Raw genomic sequence first — 19,171 nt, 5'->3', positions numbered from 1 at the left:
TTCCCCAGGGGTGGAAACACAGCCCTACCATTTGCCATGGGCTGATACAAACTGCACTGGAACAGGGTGAAGCTCCAGAACATCTGCAATACATTGATGACATCATCTTATGGGGCAACACAGCAGAAGAAGTTTTCGAGAAAGGAGAGAAAATAATTCAAGTCCTTCTGAAAGCTGGTTTTGCTATAAAACAAAGTAAAGTCAAGGGACCTGCACAAGAGATCCAGTTTTTAGGAATAAAATGGCAAGATGGACGTCGACAGATCCCAACGGATGTGATCAACAAAATAACAGCTATGTCTCCACCAACTAGCAAAAAAGAAACACAAGCATTTTTGGGTGTTGTGGGTTTCTGGAGAATGCATATTCCAAATTACAGTCTGATTGTAAGCCCTCTTTATCAAGTGACCCGGAAGAAGAACGATTTTAAATGGGGCCCTGAGCAACGACAAACCTTCGAACAAATCAAACAGGAGATAGTTCATACCGTAACCCTTGGGCCAGTCCGGGCAGGACAAGATGTTAAAAATGTGCTCTACACGGCAACCGGGGAGAATAACCCTACCTGGAGTCTCTGGCAGAAGGCACCAAGAGAGACTCGAGGTCGACCTCTAGGGTTTTGGAGTCGAGGATATAGGGGATCTGAGTCCCGCTATACTCCAACTGAAAAGGAGATATTGGCAGCATATGAAGGAGTTCGAGCTGCCTCAGAAGTGGTTGGTACTGAAGCACAGCTTCTCCTGGCACCCCGACTACCAGTGCTAGGCTGGATGTTCAAAGGGAGGGTCCCCTCTACACATCATGCGACTGATGCTACGTGGAGTAAGTGGGTCGCGCTTATTACACAGCGGGCTCAAATAAGAAATCTTAATCGCCCGGGAATCTTGGAAGTGATCATGGACTGGCCAGAAGGCAAAGATTTTGGAATATCACCGGAAGAGGAGGTGGCGCGTGCTGAAGAGGCTCCACCATATAATGAACTACCAGAGAACGAAAGGCAATATGCCCTATTTACTGATGAGTCCTGTCGTATTGTAGGCAAACATCGAAGGTAGAAAGCTACTGTATGGAGCCCTATACGACGAGTTACAAAAGTGGCTGAAGGACAAGGTGAATCAAGTCAGTTTGCAGAGGTGAAAGCCATCCAGCTGGCTTTAGATATTGCTGAACGAGAAAAATGGCCAGTACTCTATCTTTATACTGACTCATGGATGGTGGCAAATGCTCTATGGGGGTGGCTGCAGCAATGGAAGCAGAACAACTGGCAACACAGAGGCAAGCCCATCTGGGCTGCTGAATTGTGGCAAGATATTGCTGCCCGACTAGAGAATCTCGTCATAAAAGTACGTCACGTAGATGCTCACGTACCCAAGAGTCGGGCCACCGAAGAACATCAAAACAACCATCAGGTGGATCAAGCTGCTAAGATTGAAGCGGCTCAGGTCAATCTGGACTGGCAACATAAGGGTGAATTATTTATAGCTCGGTAGGCCCATGACACCTCAGGCCATCAGGGAAGAGATGCAACATATAGATGAGCTCGGGATCGAGGGGTGGACCTGACCATGGATGCTATTGCACAGGTTATCCATGAATGTGAAACGTGTGCTGCGATCAAACAAGCCAAGCGGTTAAAGCCCCTCTGATATGAAGGACGATGGTTGAAATATAAATATGGAGAGGCCTGGCAGATTGACTATATCACACTTCCACAAACTCACCAAGGCAAGCGCTATGTGCTTACCATGGTGGAAACAACCACCGAATGACTGGAAACATACCCTGTACCCCATGCCACCGCCCGGAACATTATCCTGAACCTTGAAAAACAAGTCTTATAGCGACATGGCACCCCCGAAAGAATTGAGTCAGACAATGGGACTCATTTCCGAAACAACCTCATAGACACCTGAGCCAAAGAACACGGCATTGAGTGGGTGTATCATATCCCCTATCATGCACCAGTTTCCGGAAAAATTGAACGATACAACGGACTGTTAAAGACTACACTGAGAGCAATGGGTGACGGGACATTCAAACATTGGGATAAACATTTAACCAAAGCCACCTAGTTAGTCAACACTAGGGAATCTACTAATAGAACCAACCCTGCCCAATCAAAACTTCTACGTACTGTAGAAGGGGATAAAGTCCCTGTGGTGCATGTGAGAAACATGCTGGGGAAGACAGTCTGAGTTACTCCTGCATTAGGAAAAGGCAAACCCGTTCGTGGGATTGCCTTTGCCCAGGGACCTAGGTGCACTTAGTAAGTAATGCAGAAGGATAGGGAAGTCCGATGTGTACCTCAAGGAGACTTGATTTTGAGTGAAAACAGTCAATGATTTGAATTGTATTATGTTAATTGTTCAGAATGACATTACTACGATGGCTGCTATCTACCATATCAATGGTATTATAGTAAGAATCACCCAGACTGATGAAGAATGAGCTTCACTGAAACCAAACAACGTGCAGCAGTGATGAAACCAGAACTGGCTTCAGCAGCTTGCGCCCAACAAATCCCTCGAGATCGACATCTTCGACCTGCAGATCATGGACATGGACCGTGCCAGATAACAATCCAACACCACATACCATCTCCCCTGCCCTGAAAGACTGCTATGATAGATGAAACCCAGAGTCATAGACTAACTGAACTCCATAAACATTTTAAAGTGATGACCCATAGACTAAGAAAGTGATATCTGTGTGTATATATTAAAAGACAGGAAGAGTAATAATGAATAATTAGAATGTATTGAAAAGTATAGGACCTGAGCATGACGTAAATGGTATGCAATAAGGGGTGGATACTGTCCTGGTTTCAGCCAGGATAGAGCTGGTTTTCTTCACAGAAGCTAGTGTGAGACTGTGTTTTGGATTTGGAATGAGGAACTGTTGATAATGTGCTGATGTTTTGGGTTGTTGCTGAGCCGTCAAGGACAGTCCAGCTTCTTGTGCTGGCCTGCCAGCAAGCAGGCTGGGGGTACACGGGGAGCTGGGAGGGGACACAGCCGGGACAGCTGACCCAGACTGGCCAAAGAGATATTCCCTACCATCCGACGTCATGCCCAGTACATAAACTGGAGTTGGCCGGGGGGCGGAAATCGCTGCTCGGGGACGGGCTGTCGATCACGGGGTGGTGAGCAATTTCTGTATTGGGCCTCACTTGTTCTTGTACATTCCTTTGTTGGTATTATCATTATTGTTCCCTTCTTTCTTTCTGTCCTATTAAACCGTGTTTATCTCAACCCACGAAGTTTTTCCTAATTCTCTCCCCCATCCCACTGTGGGAGGGAGAGTGAGCGAGCGGCTGCGTGGTGCTTAGTTACCGGCTGGGGCTAAACCACGACATGCTGCTTTCTTAAGAAAAAGAAAAAAAAAACTTTAAAATGAAACTCAAATTGACCATTATGTCCAGAGTTCTGTTTTGCCCTATAACAAACCATTAAAGGAAATAAAATCATATATGAAATTAAATTGGATGCTTCTGCAACTTGTCATTTATTTTTCAAATAAGATCTTGCTTTTAAGCATATTTAAAAATATGATTGAATAAATGAGCACTGAATGCTAAAATTAAAATTGCCACTTATCTATCATAGACTCATCCAGCTTGAGAGCTTATAGATGACAGTATAAAGTGCTCAAGTAAAAAGCCTTTAAGGATGTTTTAATTTAAATCCATATGTAGTTAGCTACATTTACTTTGTTAATTAGCTACATTTACTGTGGTGATGTGCTAAAATTGCCTGTTCTGTACAAAACCTAAAATGTTGCTTTCTTCAAAATGTAAAAGTACAGTTTTGGGGGGTTTTGTTTTTGTTTTTAACAGGGTGCATTTGGTGCTCTTCAGAAGATATGTGAAGATTCTGCTGAAATTTTAGATAGCGATGTATTGGACCGACCACTCAATATCATGATACCTAAATTCTTGCAGTTCTTCAAGCACAGCAGTCCAAAAATAAGGTAGGTTTAGTACTAAAAAAGTACTAAAAAGTCTGTCCACATCTTTCTGAAAAGCCTCCTTTAATACTGAATGGCTGCAATAAGGTATCCCCGGAGCCTTCTCTTCTCCAGGCTGAACAACCCCAACTCTTTCAGCCTGTCCTCATAGGAGAGGTGAAAATTAAACTGTTTCTTTTAAGTTTTTGCATATTATTATGAAAATGTCAATGCTATGTTTAAAATTTCACATTCTGATTAGAAAGAACTATCTTGCATTCATTTTGTAATGACTGCAGCAATAGGAGAGTAAAAAACTGATTGCTGATAATAGTTTCCGAGTTCTTGCAGAAAAATATTTTTCTGCTTTAACTGAACCCAAACTTAGAAAGCTCTTTATCTTTCAGCTGGATCAAATGAAATGGGTTCATCTTTTTACTTTAATACAGTATTAATCTCTCCAAAGTAACAGAAGTATAGGATAGAAGAAAAATTCCAGAATTAACTTGTTATTGCTAATATTTATCAACAAGAACAGTAGCTTTTACCCTGAAATGAGCCAGCAATGTGCCTTTGCCACAGAGAAGGTGAATGGTATCCTGGGCTGGAGGGTTGCCAGCACGGGAGGTGATCCTTCCCCTCATCCTCCAGGTGAGGCCACACAGAATCGCAGAATCACAGAATCATTAAGGTTGGAAAGGACCTTCAAGATCATCAAGTCCAACCGTTAACCCAAGACCACCATGTCCCCTAAACCATGTCCTGAAGCGCCACATCCACACGTTTTCTGAATACTTCCAGAGATGGTGACTCCACCACCTCCCTGGGCAGCCTGTTCCAATGCCTGACCACCCTCTCAGTGAAGAAATTTTTCCTAATATCCCATCTAAACCTCCCCTGGCGCAACTTGAGGCCATTTCCTCTCATCCTATTGCTGGTTACCTGGGAGAAGAGACCAGCGCCCTCGTCGCCACAACCCCCTTTCAGGTAGTTGCAGAGAGTGATGAGTTCCCCCCTCAGCCTCCTCTTCTCCAGACTGAACAACCCCAGTTCCCTCAGCCGCTCCTCAGAAGACTTGTGCTCCAGCCCCCTCACCAGCTTCATTGCCCTTCTCTGGACACACTCTAGCACCTCAAAGTAGTTCTTGTAGTGAGGGGCCCAAAAGTGAACACAGTATTTGAGGTGCGACCTCACCAGTGCTGAGTACAGGGGCACGTTCACTTCCCTGCGACGAGCGAGGGAAGGCAAGCAGTCAACTCAATATGAGTGATAAAGCAAGCTTCAACTTTATTGCAAAACCTTACACATATTTATACACTAAGTTCTACTTTATGCATACTTGTCTTACAATCATTGGCTTAGCTCTAAAGAGTGCATTATCATACTCCTCCTACTTGCGCTTACTGCTACGTGGTCCGGGTTCCATCCTGTTTTTCTTATACAGTGCTGCTTCTTAGCTGTTTACCACAGCTCCTTCTCCTCAAGGCTGAGCCCTGCAGATGTCCAGCTGTTTACCAGCTTCTCAATGCTGCAGCTCCTTCTCCTTAAGGTCGAGCCGTGCAGAGTGATCCCAACATCTCCCCCTTTTTGTTTTTGTATAAACAAAACCTGATGGATCATTCGCAACCCGAGGACTGTGAGAAAGATGGACCCTCTGTACATTCTTGTATCGTCCTGTGCCGCGAACTCAGCCCAGCAGTTGGTAGGTGCCAGCTTTACATGGGCGTCCCCACGGAGGCAACGGTGGCCTTGCCGTACACCGGCCCACTGCCCTTCAGGAAATCCCGGTATTACACATTTGTAGAGGAACGAGTTTCGACACACGTGGCCAGCGAGTGTCGGAACTCACCTCAGTTGTCACCTTTTAACACAGGGAGCCTATGGCGTATGCGCCCGCTGGCCAGACGTGCTGCACGCGCCACAGCCATCCCGTCTATTGGTTTGTAGGCTTTGTTCACACGGCATTTTTTCATAACTCAGCAGTCACATATCAACTTATGCTTAAGTCAATAGCAGAATATTACAAAGCAAAACAATTCTAGCTGTACTACTTCTAGTGATATAAACTACTCCTAGTGATAGAAAAAAGGTACTTGTATAAGGCTATGAAGACCAATATTATATCTTACCAAAGCATTTGTAGTTATAGAACGCTTTGCCTCAAAAGCTTTCCACGTTCATCTCATGATACTGCAAATTTCAGTGTGATTTACCCCTACATTCTCTTTTGACTGAGGTGGCATCCAGATTGCGATGACACCTGATAGTGTCATGATGTGTCCAACGATGACGATGGCGACTGCCGCACCCATGGCCTCACCCACTTCGAGGCACCTGCAAAGTGGGTAAAACCATGGGTAAAACCATGGGTAAAACAGCCACCACCGTCAACCTCGTCCCCTGGTTAGCAGTTGAAAAGGTCCTTTCTCCTTCCGCAAATAATTTAACACATATAAGGCTTTATTCAAACGTTCTTAGGGTAATGTGGTAGCCTCTCCCCCTTTTTGTTTTGAGCGTGATTATCTAACAAAGCTCATTCATTGGGTGTGTAAGGTACTTGTTGGAGTTATTAGCTAGCCAAGCATTCTTTGCTACCTTTTGAACCATTCCTTGTAGACAATGCAATAAACATGGTACAATAAGCATTAGTATTAAGATAACAAGTACTATAACAACTGCCCCTTTTATTAAGTCGTGTAAGCATCCACTTAGACCCAAACTTGACAGCTATTAACGTGGGGTTCAAGCATGTTTTAAAGGGCTCAGTTGCCGTAGCTGAACTCAGGCAAAAGTCTGTCGCCCCAGTTTTATTCGCCCACGCCACCCATAAGTTCGTACGGTCAGGTAACAGTATCGCTGGGACCAGTACGAGTAGAACTACGCTGATCATCATCAGCAATGGCAGCTTTGGTCCAGCGGCTTGGAATCCACTTCGGCCCTGTGGGAGTAAGTACACACATATAACCTCTACCCATATACTTCACTTCTGCTGGACCTTTCCACAGTCCGGTTGCTGGATCTCTATACATAACAAAAACTGGCTTATCATCCTTATTTTCTTTAGGATAGCTATGCACCCATGCTGGTGGCTCTTTCTGGTCTACAAAAATACATAAATGATTTAACACAAAAAGAGTCTTAACAAGTCTTTCTTGTACATCTGAGATTTCCCTAAATTTTTGCAAATATTGTTTCAGCGTTTGATGTGCTCTTTCAATAATAGCTTGTCCCGTGGGTGAGTGTGGAATACCAATAGTATGTCGCACTCCCCATATTTGGCAAAAACGTTTCATCTTGACGCTTATGTAGGCAGGGCCATTGTCAGTTTTTATTGTTTGTGGTACTCCCATAACTGCAAAACAACTAGTCAAATGTCGCATTACGTGGAGTGCTCGTTCCCCTGTCTGTGCCGTGGCCCATATAAATTTGCTATAGATGTCAATCGTAACATGTACATATTTCAATCTGCCAAAGTCAGCAACGTGAGTCACATCCATTTGCCACAATTCTCTGGCCTCGAGTCCCCTGGGATTCACACCGATCCCGAGACCGGGCCCATGATGGCTACACGTAGGACAGGCCCGCACAATCCCCTTGGCTTCTTCCATGGTGATACTGAACTGTCGGTGCAAACCTCGCGCATTTTGGTGAAAAGCACTGTGTGCCTCCCGTGCCTTCACAAACTCATTCAGGGGAGCCGCCATGGACACGAGTTGGTCAGCACGTGCATTCCCTTCTCCAAGTCCCTCAGACCACTTGTGGCTTCTGATATGTATGATACAATAAGGTAGTGTGCGTTGCTGTATGGCTGATTGCAGTTGTCGAAGTAGCTCAAACAGCCGCAGGTTCTGCACTTCCTTGATTTGAGCGTCTTCAATGCGATTTACGATACCCGCTACATACATCGAGTCAGTTACTATGTTCAGTTCCTTGTGCATCCATTGCAGGAATGACCAAACAACAGCAGCCAATTCTAATGTTTGTAGGGAATCACCTGTTTCTGCTTGAAGGAGTTGATGTTTCCACTGACCATCTTCGTGCCACGTTGCTGTCGCTTTTCGTGACCTTTTTCCTGTGTCTGTGTATATCGTAACAGCATTTGATAGAGGTCGTTCACTGCGTTTCGGCCGCTCTATCCAATCATTATTACTAATCCATTTTAACAAAGGTGCTTTTAGTGACTCTACCTTAATGTCTAGAGCTTCACTCAGTAGACTCAACTGTAATGCCGGCGATCTTTGTAGCCACCACTCTAGATCTTCTCTACGTATTGGTAAATACACAACATTTGGTTCTGTTCCGGTAATTTGTAAGATGCGTGATCTCCCTTTCCGGATAATTTCCGCTAAATTTTGTGTCTTCTCTTCAATTGTAGTCTTTGGTTGCATTCCGGTAAAGATCCATTCTAATACTCTCACAGTCTCCCCCTTTTTCTTTTTGCATTGCGTGAGTGCACCAATAAAATGTGTGGGGCCGTGCAAAACGGTTAAGTCCACAGGTAAGTCAGGGTCAATACGATCCACTGCTCGGTCAACGATGTGGGCACTGAGTTCTCGAATCATGGTTTTTTGTGGCTCTGTCAGTGTGACGACGCTGGCTGGATTGGTTCCTTTTAATAAGGGACGTAAGACCTCTAACTCATCATTTGCAATTCCTGCCACAGGACGCAGCCATTGTAAGTCACCCAATAGTTTTTGTGCATCATTTAAGGTGCGAATCTCTGTTCGTATGGTTAATTTTTGTGGGCTCACTTGTGATTCACTGATGTTCCAGCCAAGGTATTTCCACACTGGAGACCGCTGGATTTTCTCTACTGCTATCATGAGATTTTTAGTTTGAAGCTGCTGTTGTAAAAATGTTTCTTGTTGCAGCAAAAAAGGTCGCTCTTGTGCAAACAAGATATCGTCCATATAGTGATAGATAGTTGTTTGGGGCCATGCCTCTCGAACAGGCTTTAAAGCTGCATCAACGAACAATTGACATAAGGTGGGACTATTTTTCATGCCTTGAGGTAATACAGTCCACTCAAACCGCAAATCAGGCCCTTCTCTGTTGATGGCTGGTAAGGTAAAGGCAAATCTTTGAGTGTCATCGGGGTGCAGCTGAATTGTAAAAAAAACAGTCTTTCAGATCAATTATTAAAAGATGCCATCCTGTGGGTAACATGGCCGGATTTGGAAGGCCTGGTTGCAGGGCTCCCATAGCTTGCATTTGTTGATTCACTGCTCTTAGATCATGAAGTAGTCGATACTTTCCGGATTTTTTCTTGATTACAAATATGGGTGTATTCCAAGGACTGGTAGAAGGTTTGAGATGACCTTGCATCAGTTGCTCTTGCACCAACAGATGTGCTTGTTGCAGACTTTCCCTTTTCAACGGCCACTGCCTGATCCATACAGGCTCGTTTGTTAGCCACTTCAACGGGATCGGGAAAGTCCACGTGGCAGTGACCGTACCTAAAAAGGTGGTTCTGTAGTAAGAATAACTCCTAATTGATTCAGCACATCTCGTCCAATAAGTGCGTTAACTCCTGTTGGTAGGGGCATAACTGTCACATAAATTGATGCAATTCTCCCATCAATGACAATGTGTATTCTTTGTTGACTGCGCTGAACAGATGCCGTTCCTCCCACTCCTTCTACTCCCCCTATTGCATTCTGTAAAGGCCAGTGATTAGGCCACTGGTTGTTGGCGATGATGGTAATGTCGGCACCCGTGTCTAAAAGTGCTGATAGCTGTTTTTTATCAGTTCCATGTAAAAGTGTGACGCGAGCGAGTGGGCGCTGGTTCATTGGTACAGCTAACATTACCAGTCCTCCTGTAGATCCAAATCCACTTGATCCACGAAATTGAGCGGTCTCCGCTGCCATCTGTTGAGTTAATTGTTGAATCGGTACAAGTTGGGCGATGCGGCTTCCCTTTGGGATATGAACTGGTGGGAAGTTTGTTTGTACAACTATATAGATTTCTCCTGTAAAGTCACAATCGATAACTCCTGGTAATATAAAAAGTCCTTGGAGACCACTGGATGATCGCCCTAACAACAACGCTCCATGAGATTGTCCATTGATAACTATGGGTCCTTTAATTCCTGTAGCAATTTTTTGCGGCCGGTCGTCAATTAGCGTGACATCTACTGCTGTCGCCAGATCCAGTCCGAGGCTCCCCCTGGTTGCTGGTCGAAGTTGGGTTGCTGGTCGAAGCTGGGCAATGGCGTCTGATTTCTCTGCACTGTTATTTGGTTGGGGGCTGCCATTGGTCTGAAGGTGACCGGAGCCGCAATTGGTGTCGGCGCGCTGCGGCTCTTGGCGCTCAGTTTCCCGTTTCCCGAACGCCGGCAGGCTGTAGTATTATGATTGTTCATTTGACAGTTCTGGCACCACACTTGTGGCTCCCAACATTGTTGGTGCATATGTCCTGGGCGGCCACATCGGAAACACTTATACTCTCTTCGGCCAGTCGTCTTGCTTTGGTGGGCATCCGGAGGCTTCAGTGGGGCAAGGGCTGCAAACGCCTGTCCCTGCGCTTTGACTAAATTTTCCCCTAGTTCTTTGATTGTCTCAACTAACATGGCTTGAGCTCCTACAGGAACTCTACTCATTCGCTCTAACATGACTTCTATGCTGGCGTCTAAGGGTAAGGTGACAAGGATGCCCTTCGTGTAAGTATTACAATTCTCTAATACACACTGTCTCAGCAAAGGTCCTTTCATAAAATCTGCCATATCTGCGTGGTTAATAGCGTCTGTGACTATCTACAAAAGATGCAAAAGGCTCCTCTCTCCCTTGTTTAATTGACATATATGAGGGAGTAACTGGTGCAGTTTTAACTTTCTGCAAGGCCTCTCGCGCTAACTTCATAGATTCTAACAACACGTCTGGGCCAGTTTGCATCTGTATTTCTACAGAGGCAAAAGGACCTATACCCATTAGCTGTTCTACAGTTATTCCAGCCAAACGATCATTTGGGGCTCGAGGCGAGTGCGCAGATATTTCACAAAGTCTTTGCCAGTGGGCTTGCCAAAGTAATTGTTGTGATTGCTTCAAAATAAGTCTCATTATGTTCTTAATATCTTCTGGACATAGCATCCCGCTACCCCAGATATAGTTTAGCATTTGCCTTGCAGGCTCGCTATGCACTCCCGACTCATTAACTGTGTTTCGTAATTGATTTAATATTTTCCAATCTAGGGCCTCATGCACCCCAGTCATAGCCCCCGCATTATCTACCTGGTAGATTACCGGGAAGGCTTGAGGGTTAATTTGATCTAATAAATCAAAATCTTTTTGTTCAACAGCTTCTCGTGCTATTTTGTCCCAACCAATCCCCACTAAACACAGCTGTCGATGAGCTTGGGATGGTTTGGGGGTGGCCTTTAGAAGACTATCAGCTTGAGCAGTCTCCTGACCGCTACTGTCTACCCTCTCTTCCTCTCTTGGACCTCCCCTCTCCCCCTCCCTCTCCCCCAGCAGTGCGGAGGGACAAGCCCTTTCTGTCGGTGGATCAGGAGGGGGATGAGAGGGTCGGCGAACGACGGGAACAGGAATTCCCGAAGGCGGAGGTGAAAAATAGTCACCCCCTGCTGTGAGACGTCCAGCGGCAGGATCGGACTGCTCGAGCCGATCAGAGGCAGCTGTAGCTATTCGCTTTTCAGCTTTATATCTTTTCATGCAATTAATAACATCTCTCCAAGATTTCATTAACTTTTTTGCTGATTTATCATCATCGATTACTAGATCCCACAAACAATCTCCATAAGAACGCCACTCGTCTACTTCAAACATACTTTCAGGGTCTTTAAAAAACCCTTTCGCTTTCCCTAACGCAATTAACCCAGCCAGATCTTTTAATTGGCTTACTCCCCGCTTTTCTAAAAAGCATTTTAAGATTTCGAATGCTACCTCTATTTCCATTGCGTGCTACGTTGACCTTCTTAATTATCCGGTCAATTATTTTTGCAGCCTTTTCCCTTGGGTAGCCTTCTTTCGGACGGCGAACCCCTTCTTAATTATCCTGGGTTCAAGCACGGATCAGGCGCGCCGCGGCAGCGTCCGCCGATCTTCTGCTCCCTGGTCGCTGCTACCAGTGCTTCTCCGATCTCGCTGTCCGGTGAAAAACAAGGATGGGGGTCCCTGTTCGGGCGCCACTTGCGACGAGCAAGGGAAGGCAAGCAGTCGACTCAATATGAGTGATAAAGCAAGCTTCAACTTTATTGCAAAACCTTACACATATTTATACACTAAGTTCTACCTTATGCATACTTGTCTTACAATCATTGGCTTAGCTCTAAAGATTGCATTATCATACTCCTCCTACTTGCGCTTACTGCTACGTGGTCCGGGTTCCATCCTGTTTTTCTTATACAGTGCTTCTTCTTAGCTGTTTACCACAGCTCCTTCTCCTCAAGGCCGAGCCCTGCAGATGTCCAGCTGTTTACCAGCTTCCCAGTGCCACAGCTCCCTCTTCTCAAGGCCGAGCCGTGCAGATATCTAGCTGTTTACCAGCTTCTCAATGCTGCAGCTCCTTCTCCTTAAGGTCGAGCCGTGCAGAGTGATCCCAACACTTCCCTACTCCTGCTGGCCACACTATTTCTGATACAAGCCAGGATGCTGTTGGCCTTCTTGGCCACCTGGGCACACTATTGGCTCGTGTTCAGCCGGCTGTCAACCAGTGCCCCCAGTTCCTTTTCTGCCAGGCAGCTCTCCAGCCACTCCTCCCCAAGCCTGTAGCGTTGCATGGGGTTGTTGTGGCCAAAGTGCAGGACCCTGCACTTGGCCTTATTAAACCTCATGCAGTTGACCTCTGCCCATCGATCCAGCCTGTCCAGATCCCTCTGCAGAGCCCTCCTACCCTCCAGCAGATCAACACTCCCACCCAACTTGGTGTCATCTGCAAACTTACTGAGGGAGCACTCGATCCCCTCATCCAGATCATCGATAAAGATATTGAACAAGACCGGCCCCAGAACCGAGCCCCGGGGAATACTGTGTCCAGTTCTGGGCTCCCCAGTGCAAGAGAGAAATTGAGGTACTGGAGAGAGTCCAGCGAAGGGCCACAAAGATGATAAAGCGTCTGGAGCCTCTCTCCTATGAGGAAAGGCTGAGAGAGCTGGGATTGTTCAGCCTGGAGAAGAGGAGGCTCACCTGAAGGAAGGGTGTAAAGAAGATGGAGCCTGGCTCTTTTCTGCCCAGTGACAGGGCAAGAGGCAGTGGCAAAAACTGAACCACTGGAAGTTCTGCCTTAACATCAGGAAACACTGTTTTTTTACTGTGAGGGTGATCAAATGCTGGCACAGGTTGCCTAGAGGGGTTGTGGAGTCCCCATCCTTGGAGATACTCAAAAGGCATCTGGATGCGGTCCTGTGCAACCAGCTCTAGGTGGCCCTACTTGAGCAAGGGCATTAGACAAGAAGACCTCCAGAGGTCCCTTCCAACCTCAACCATTCTGTGTGATTCTGTGAAATGTGTTTTTGAACTCCTGTTTGAAAATTATATCGAAAGATTCTACAACTTGGAGGCGGCAATTGTTGCCAACAGTAGTAGATGGTGAAGAGTAAAAGGAAGAGTATAACTAGGAATATATCGTGATAGGATTTAAATAAGATTTAGAAACTCACCTAAAATAGATGCACACTAAGAAAAATATATAACAAAGCATGAACTTGCACTTGTGGAAAGATAAGCTTAATCATAGAATCACTAGGTTGGAAAGGACCTTTAAGATCAAGTCCAACCATTAATCCAGCGCCACCATGTCCCCTAAACCATGTCCCGAAGCGCCACATCCACACGTTTTTTGAACACTTCCAGAGATGGTGACTCCACCACCTCCCTGGGCAGCCTGTGCCAATGCCTGACCACCCTCTCAGTGAAGAAATTTTTCCTAATATCCAATCTAAACCTCCCCTGGCGCAACTTGAGGTCATTTCCTCTTGTCCTATCACTAGTTACTTGGGAGAAGAGACCAATACCCTCATCGCCACAACCCCCTTTCAGGTAGTTGTTGTCCAATACTTCATTGGAGCTGAGAAAGATGGCAAAAAACCTTTTTTCCTTATCACATTAAACAGAGTCTTTAATGTTTTTGTATGCTGTGATGTTTGTGGCTTTGATATAGATAAACCAGTTTCAACTTTAAAGCAGATCACCTGCTGACCCACAGCCTGGTTTCAGTACATAATGCTGAAGTATGAAGAATATTAGTAGTGTCAGTTAAATACTTTATATTTAAATCTGATCTGTCAAGAGACAACTTTTGAACACTGTTTTATGAGACTGTCTTCCAAGAAATGTCTGAACAGACTAGACGTTTGGAGTTACATTAGTAAAAATACTTGAATGGATCTTCAAAGGCTTTTAAAGGTAGTTTTGCCTTGTGCCTTTACTTATGTAATTTGGCTTTTGTATCTCTGAGAATGAAAAAGACTTGTAAGTAATGGCTTTGCATGAAGTAGAATAGAAGAAACAATTCTTCACTTTTAGTATGTTTCTACCACAAGTGTTTTAGTACGTATCCTAATGCAAGTGTTTATTTGTTCTAAGCTACAACTATATTACTGATACATATTGGTCTCATTAAATACTAAAAATATTGCAAAGGTAGTTGGATGCTTAGCAATGAAGAAGGGCGTGCTAAAATTTCACCATGTCGACTTGTATGGAATTGGTAATATCAGAGAAGATCAATAATCATAATATACTGAAAAAGAACATCCTTAAATACTGTTCGGAACAAATGTGCCAGGTATAGTCATCCTGCTCTGGTTTTTATTTACTGAATACTTTATTTTACATTATTTATTAGATATATCAGAGTATAAGGTGGTACTTAAAAATGTGGTTTAGTAATTTTTCTTGGTACCTATAGATGTACAGATTTGTTCCCTCTTGCCTCTAGAAGATGCTTGGACAATGTGTTCTGCTTCCTAATGTTTTTGATGCCTATGTACAGTTTAGGAAATGTATAAGTCATGAAAAATGTATATTTTAACTGTTCCATTTGTAGGTCTCATGCTGTTGCATGCGTCAATCAATTTATCATCAGCAGAACTCAAGCTCTTATGGTGCACATAGATTCTTTTATTGAGGTGAGTATGCATTCTTGGTTGGGGGGGTTAAATCAAATTACATCATAATCTGATTTATGAAGAGCTTTGAATAATGTCTTACAACCACCACTACCCCTAAACTCCACATTGCTGGCTTCCCATTCTTAGCTTCAATCCCCATGGACTGAAGTTCATTCTGTATGCTTATGCTCCAATTAGTCTAAGCACTCTCCCAGCCCAAGAAATACTATTTTGAAAGATGCTTCCTTTTCATAAATAGAGGAAACTCTTGTTGCATAAAGGTACTGACAGCAGTCTGTCACTTACCTGTGATGGAGAGTTCAGTACAGGGATCATCATGTCACTGAGTCTGGATGATGGGTCTCTCTGAATACTACTACTGAATGTGAATTAGAAGGGTGATATTTTGGGTTATCTAGAGTATTTTATTTACTGCTGTTATTTACTGAAGGAGTTTTCTAGCTTCAGAACTTCATTAATGTTTAGGGAAAAAAAATAATTCAGGAAATAATGTTTTTGTGTCTAATTTACACATGACCAAAACACTGGGTAACAATACACACTGAGAGTCTGAAGAGTTCATTTGCTAAACTGTATGTCTTTAAGAAATAATATGGTATTCTGAGGTGTGGGGTGGGAGGGTACAGAAGTACGTTTGCATACTTTAGTTTGCCAGTAATGTCAATTTAAATACAAGTTGAACTAGATGAATTGAGGCTTTTCAACTGGTATTACTTTCCAACAGAATCTTTTTGCACTGGCTGGTGATGAGGAGCCTGAAGTACGCAAAAATGTTTGCCGTGCTCTGGTAATGTTGCTGGAAGTTCGAATGGATCGCCTACTTCCTCATATGATTAGTATAGTTGAGGTGAGTCTCATTTTCCAGGTGCTGAAACACGTTTGGGGTTGCAGAAATAATATCAAATTAAAAGCATTCAACAGAACAGGTATGTTTACTCTTGCGCTTGCCTATTCTTCGTTTTACTCTTGCACTTGCCGACTCTTCGTTTTCCTTCAAGATTGAGGTTGTGAAAGTTTCTTTTTAGCTAATTGCCAACTTGACATTGTATTTGACAAACAATGCATATGGCAGTTGTTCATTCTTCATTAAGTTAATTGATCCTGAAATGGCCAGGATCAGCTATACTATGGAGCAGCCAGGCATTGCTTGACCACAAGTGAGAAGATCATGTTAAAAATCTTAGTTCTAGTGCTGATGCTGCTACAGTTTACACATTGAAGCTGTCACCTTTTTTGGATCTTTTGACCAAGGATAAGGAATGTTATTTTATATAGCTCTTTGAGCTACTAACGAAGCTGCCTGCCATTGCATTCAGTTGTAGAGGTTAGTGTCATTTGATAGTTCCTTTATCATTCTAGATTAGTGCAGGCTTGCCTACCAGAGGACCAATCAGCTGTTTTTTGTCTGCTCAACTGTTTGAGTTGCAATTTCCATGTTTCTGGGAAATACTGGCAGTTTCTAGGTAGCCTTTACATACACTACTTGCTAGTCTGGAAATATAGTGAAGATCAGTGTTTCTCATGCAGATTTCATGTGAACAGGTGGGTTATAACCCAATGTCAAATTCCATAAGGGCTAGGTCCAGACAACATGAAGAAGGTGTTAAGTTTTTTTTGCTCCTGGACAAAGGCATTAGAGAGGCATAAAACTGAGGTGACCTGTGACAGCCTTGGCCTGCTGTCTAGTCTTCCTGTGTGTTGTCTGGAATTCCATGACACCAACCCTGGCAGACATGTTCTCATGTAACACAGGACAAGTAGGGATTGTTAGTACTTGAGGTGGTGCTTTTTTCTTTTGTTTGGTTGGATTTGGCGTTTGAGAGAGAGAATAAAGCTTTGGAGATTATATTGTCAACAAGTGATAACTTCTCTGGCTCTTCACCCTCCTAAGATTAGTAAGGAACTTCTGGATTTTGCAGGTAGAAATGATGTCACCAACCAGAAGAAGATCCAAGGTTGTATTCTCATTGTATCCAGTATTTTGTTGTTGGGAAAACTATTACTAAGCTTCTTCTCTACAAAAGACAGTAGTAGTGAACTTTTGTTCTATAACAAAGTTTAGACTCCCTCCCTCCCCCCCTCTTGTTTTGGGACTACTGCGTACTGTTACTGATTTCCCCGGTTCTGTATACATATTGGTATGTGCAAACATAATGTCCCAGAACTGACTATTGTTCAACATTCAAATTAGTCTGGTTTTGCCCCTTTGATTCTTGAATACCTCCAAGCTGAATGCTGTTGATGGTGGCTGCTCTAACTGAAGGAAGTCTTAAAAAGAGAGAAACGTATCCATATGATGGTTTTTTATGCTTATGGAGAATCACTTTTAAAGTAGTTAAGAATATTAATGATCCAGTAGTAATTCTAAGACAGAAGGTCTTGGCCAGCATCATGCTTTTGAAGCAGACAGCTTTAGTATTAACTTTCTTGCCAAGTACCTGGAGCATACAGGAATGGTTGAGTTTGGATTTCAGTGGGGTTTTTGAGTGTGTACTTCCAGGTGAGCAGAAGCAGATGCATATTTTTTTGTTGTGGGTTTATTGTTTTTTTTCTTATTCCTTTGTCTGAGAACATGACAACAGGATATGTCAGGAGTAGACTGACCTAACAGATTTCAGTTACTAGATTGCACTTCTATGTTCATAGAGCATATTTAACCAAACACATGGCTCCTAAGGTCTTTCTCAATAGAAGTCCTGACTTTTTATTATACAGTGCATAATGAGATTATTTGTAATGAATGAATAGTGTATTGATGTTACAAAGATATAACACAGAAACTCAGCTTGTTGCTGAAGTCATAAGATTGTGTGCATCCTGTTGCTTTCTTCAGATAAAGATGTCTGTTACTGCTCAGAGGATGTGTTCTTAATGCTTTCTGCATCACGCTATTCTTTACTTGATGGTTTGACATAACAAGACTAACACAACACTGTTAAAGAGTACACAAACCAGTTCTGAATAATCTTCCTATGCTATTTTGTAATTTATTGTTATGAAGCAACTATTTCCATTGCCTAAAGTCAGTAGAACTTTATAGCTTATCATTAAAAATACTTATTAAAATTTGGCACAATAATATTAAAAAAAAAGCCTTCAAATACTCTTCCCACACTTTACTTTGTTACTGGTATCGCTGTTCTTACTATGGGGGCCTACAGGAAAGATGGGGAGGGACTCTTTATCAGGGAGTATAGTCATAGGACAAGGGGGTAATGGTTTTAAACTGAAAGAGGGTAGATTCAGACTAGATATTAAAAAGAAATTCTTTACTGTGAGAGTGGTGAGACACCGGCACAGGTTGCCCAGAGAAGCTGTGGATGCCCCATCCCTGGAAGTGTTCAAGGCCAGGCTGGATGGGGCTTTGAGCAACCTGGTCTAGTAGAAGGTGCCATTCAATTGACATTTTTCAATTTTCCAAGCTGTAATCTGTTGACAACTCAGAACAGAGCAGTATTTCTGTTACTGTGAATTCTTAATCACAGTAGCGACCCTTTAGGAAACACTTGCAATTTAGGTTTTAGTTCTGTAGGAAGGTGTGTGTTTGTGGCAAATATTGCATCCCTGAAATGCATAAGGATAATGTAGGTCACCCCATTCTATTTAATTTTGAGAATAAAATGGTATTCTGAAGAAGGATTTCCTTTGCTTGTTTTAAATCCATGTGTGAGGAAAGGTAGCTGCATGGACTTCCATGAGGCTTCTAAAATGAGTGAAAGAACCAACTGTTTCAGAAATAAGGGCTGGCATGGAAGAATGCAGAAATTACTATTTTGGAAGTTGCAAGCATCTTCCCTAAATTGTATTGGCAGCTGTGTATAAGAAACTGATGTAACCGTGGTATACATAAGCTTTCTGTTTATGCAGGTATTTGATTATTTTTTGTTTAAGGGGGATTAAATTTTACCAGTAAGCTTAAAGATTTGATACTGAATCTCTGAATTGCCATTCATGCTAGAAAAAAGTGAGGCTTTTTTTTCCCCTGTTATGGGTTCTACTTAATTGCATCCTGTCAGGTAATCAAGATTTGAAAGGGAAGCTTTTTTATGGTACTGGATATAAAAAGTATTTCCATCTTACTAAGTGTATAGTTGTACCTTTTTATTCAAAAGGACAAAGGGGGGCTGGTAAAATAAT

At 43.3% G+C, this 19,171-nt stretch overlaps 1 protein-coding gene across 1 annotated transcript in view; it reads left to right on the top strand.

Moving 5' to 3' along the window:
- LOC309415226 (transportin-1-like) overlaps positions 1-19,171 on the top strand; it is a gene marked incomplete at both ends in the record, with an annotated part of 59,295 nt that overhangs the window by 13,559 nt on the left and 26,565 nt on the right. The window contains 3 exons of the mRNA XM_082012677.1: positions 3,836-3,969; positions 14,950-15,031; positions 15,759-15,881. Of these exons, the coding sequence (XP_081868803.1) occupies positions 3,836-3,969; positions 14,950-15,031; positions 15,759-15,881 (339 nt within the window). The remainder of the gene's footprint in view (positions 1-3,835; positions 3,970-14,949; positions 15,032-15,758; positions 15,882-19,171) is intronic.

Source organism: Phaethon aethereus (assembly GCF_964289735.1).
Source record: "Phaethon aethereus genome assembly, chromosome: W".
NCBI classification, from domain to species: Eukaryota; Metazoa; Chordata; class Aves; order Phaethontiformes; family Phaethontidae; genus Phaethon; species Phaethon aethereus.
The sequence above is the reverse complement of the archived record's forward strand: the minus strand, read 5'-3'. Positions and strand labels throughout refer to the sequence as shown.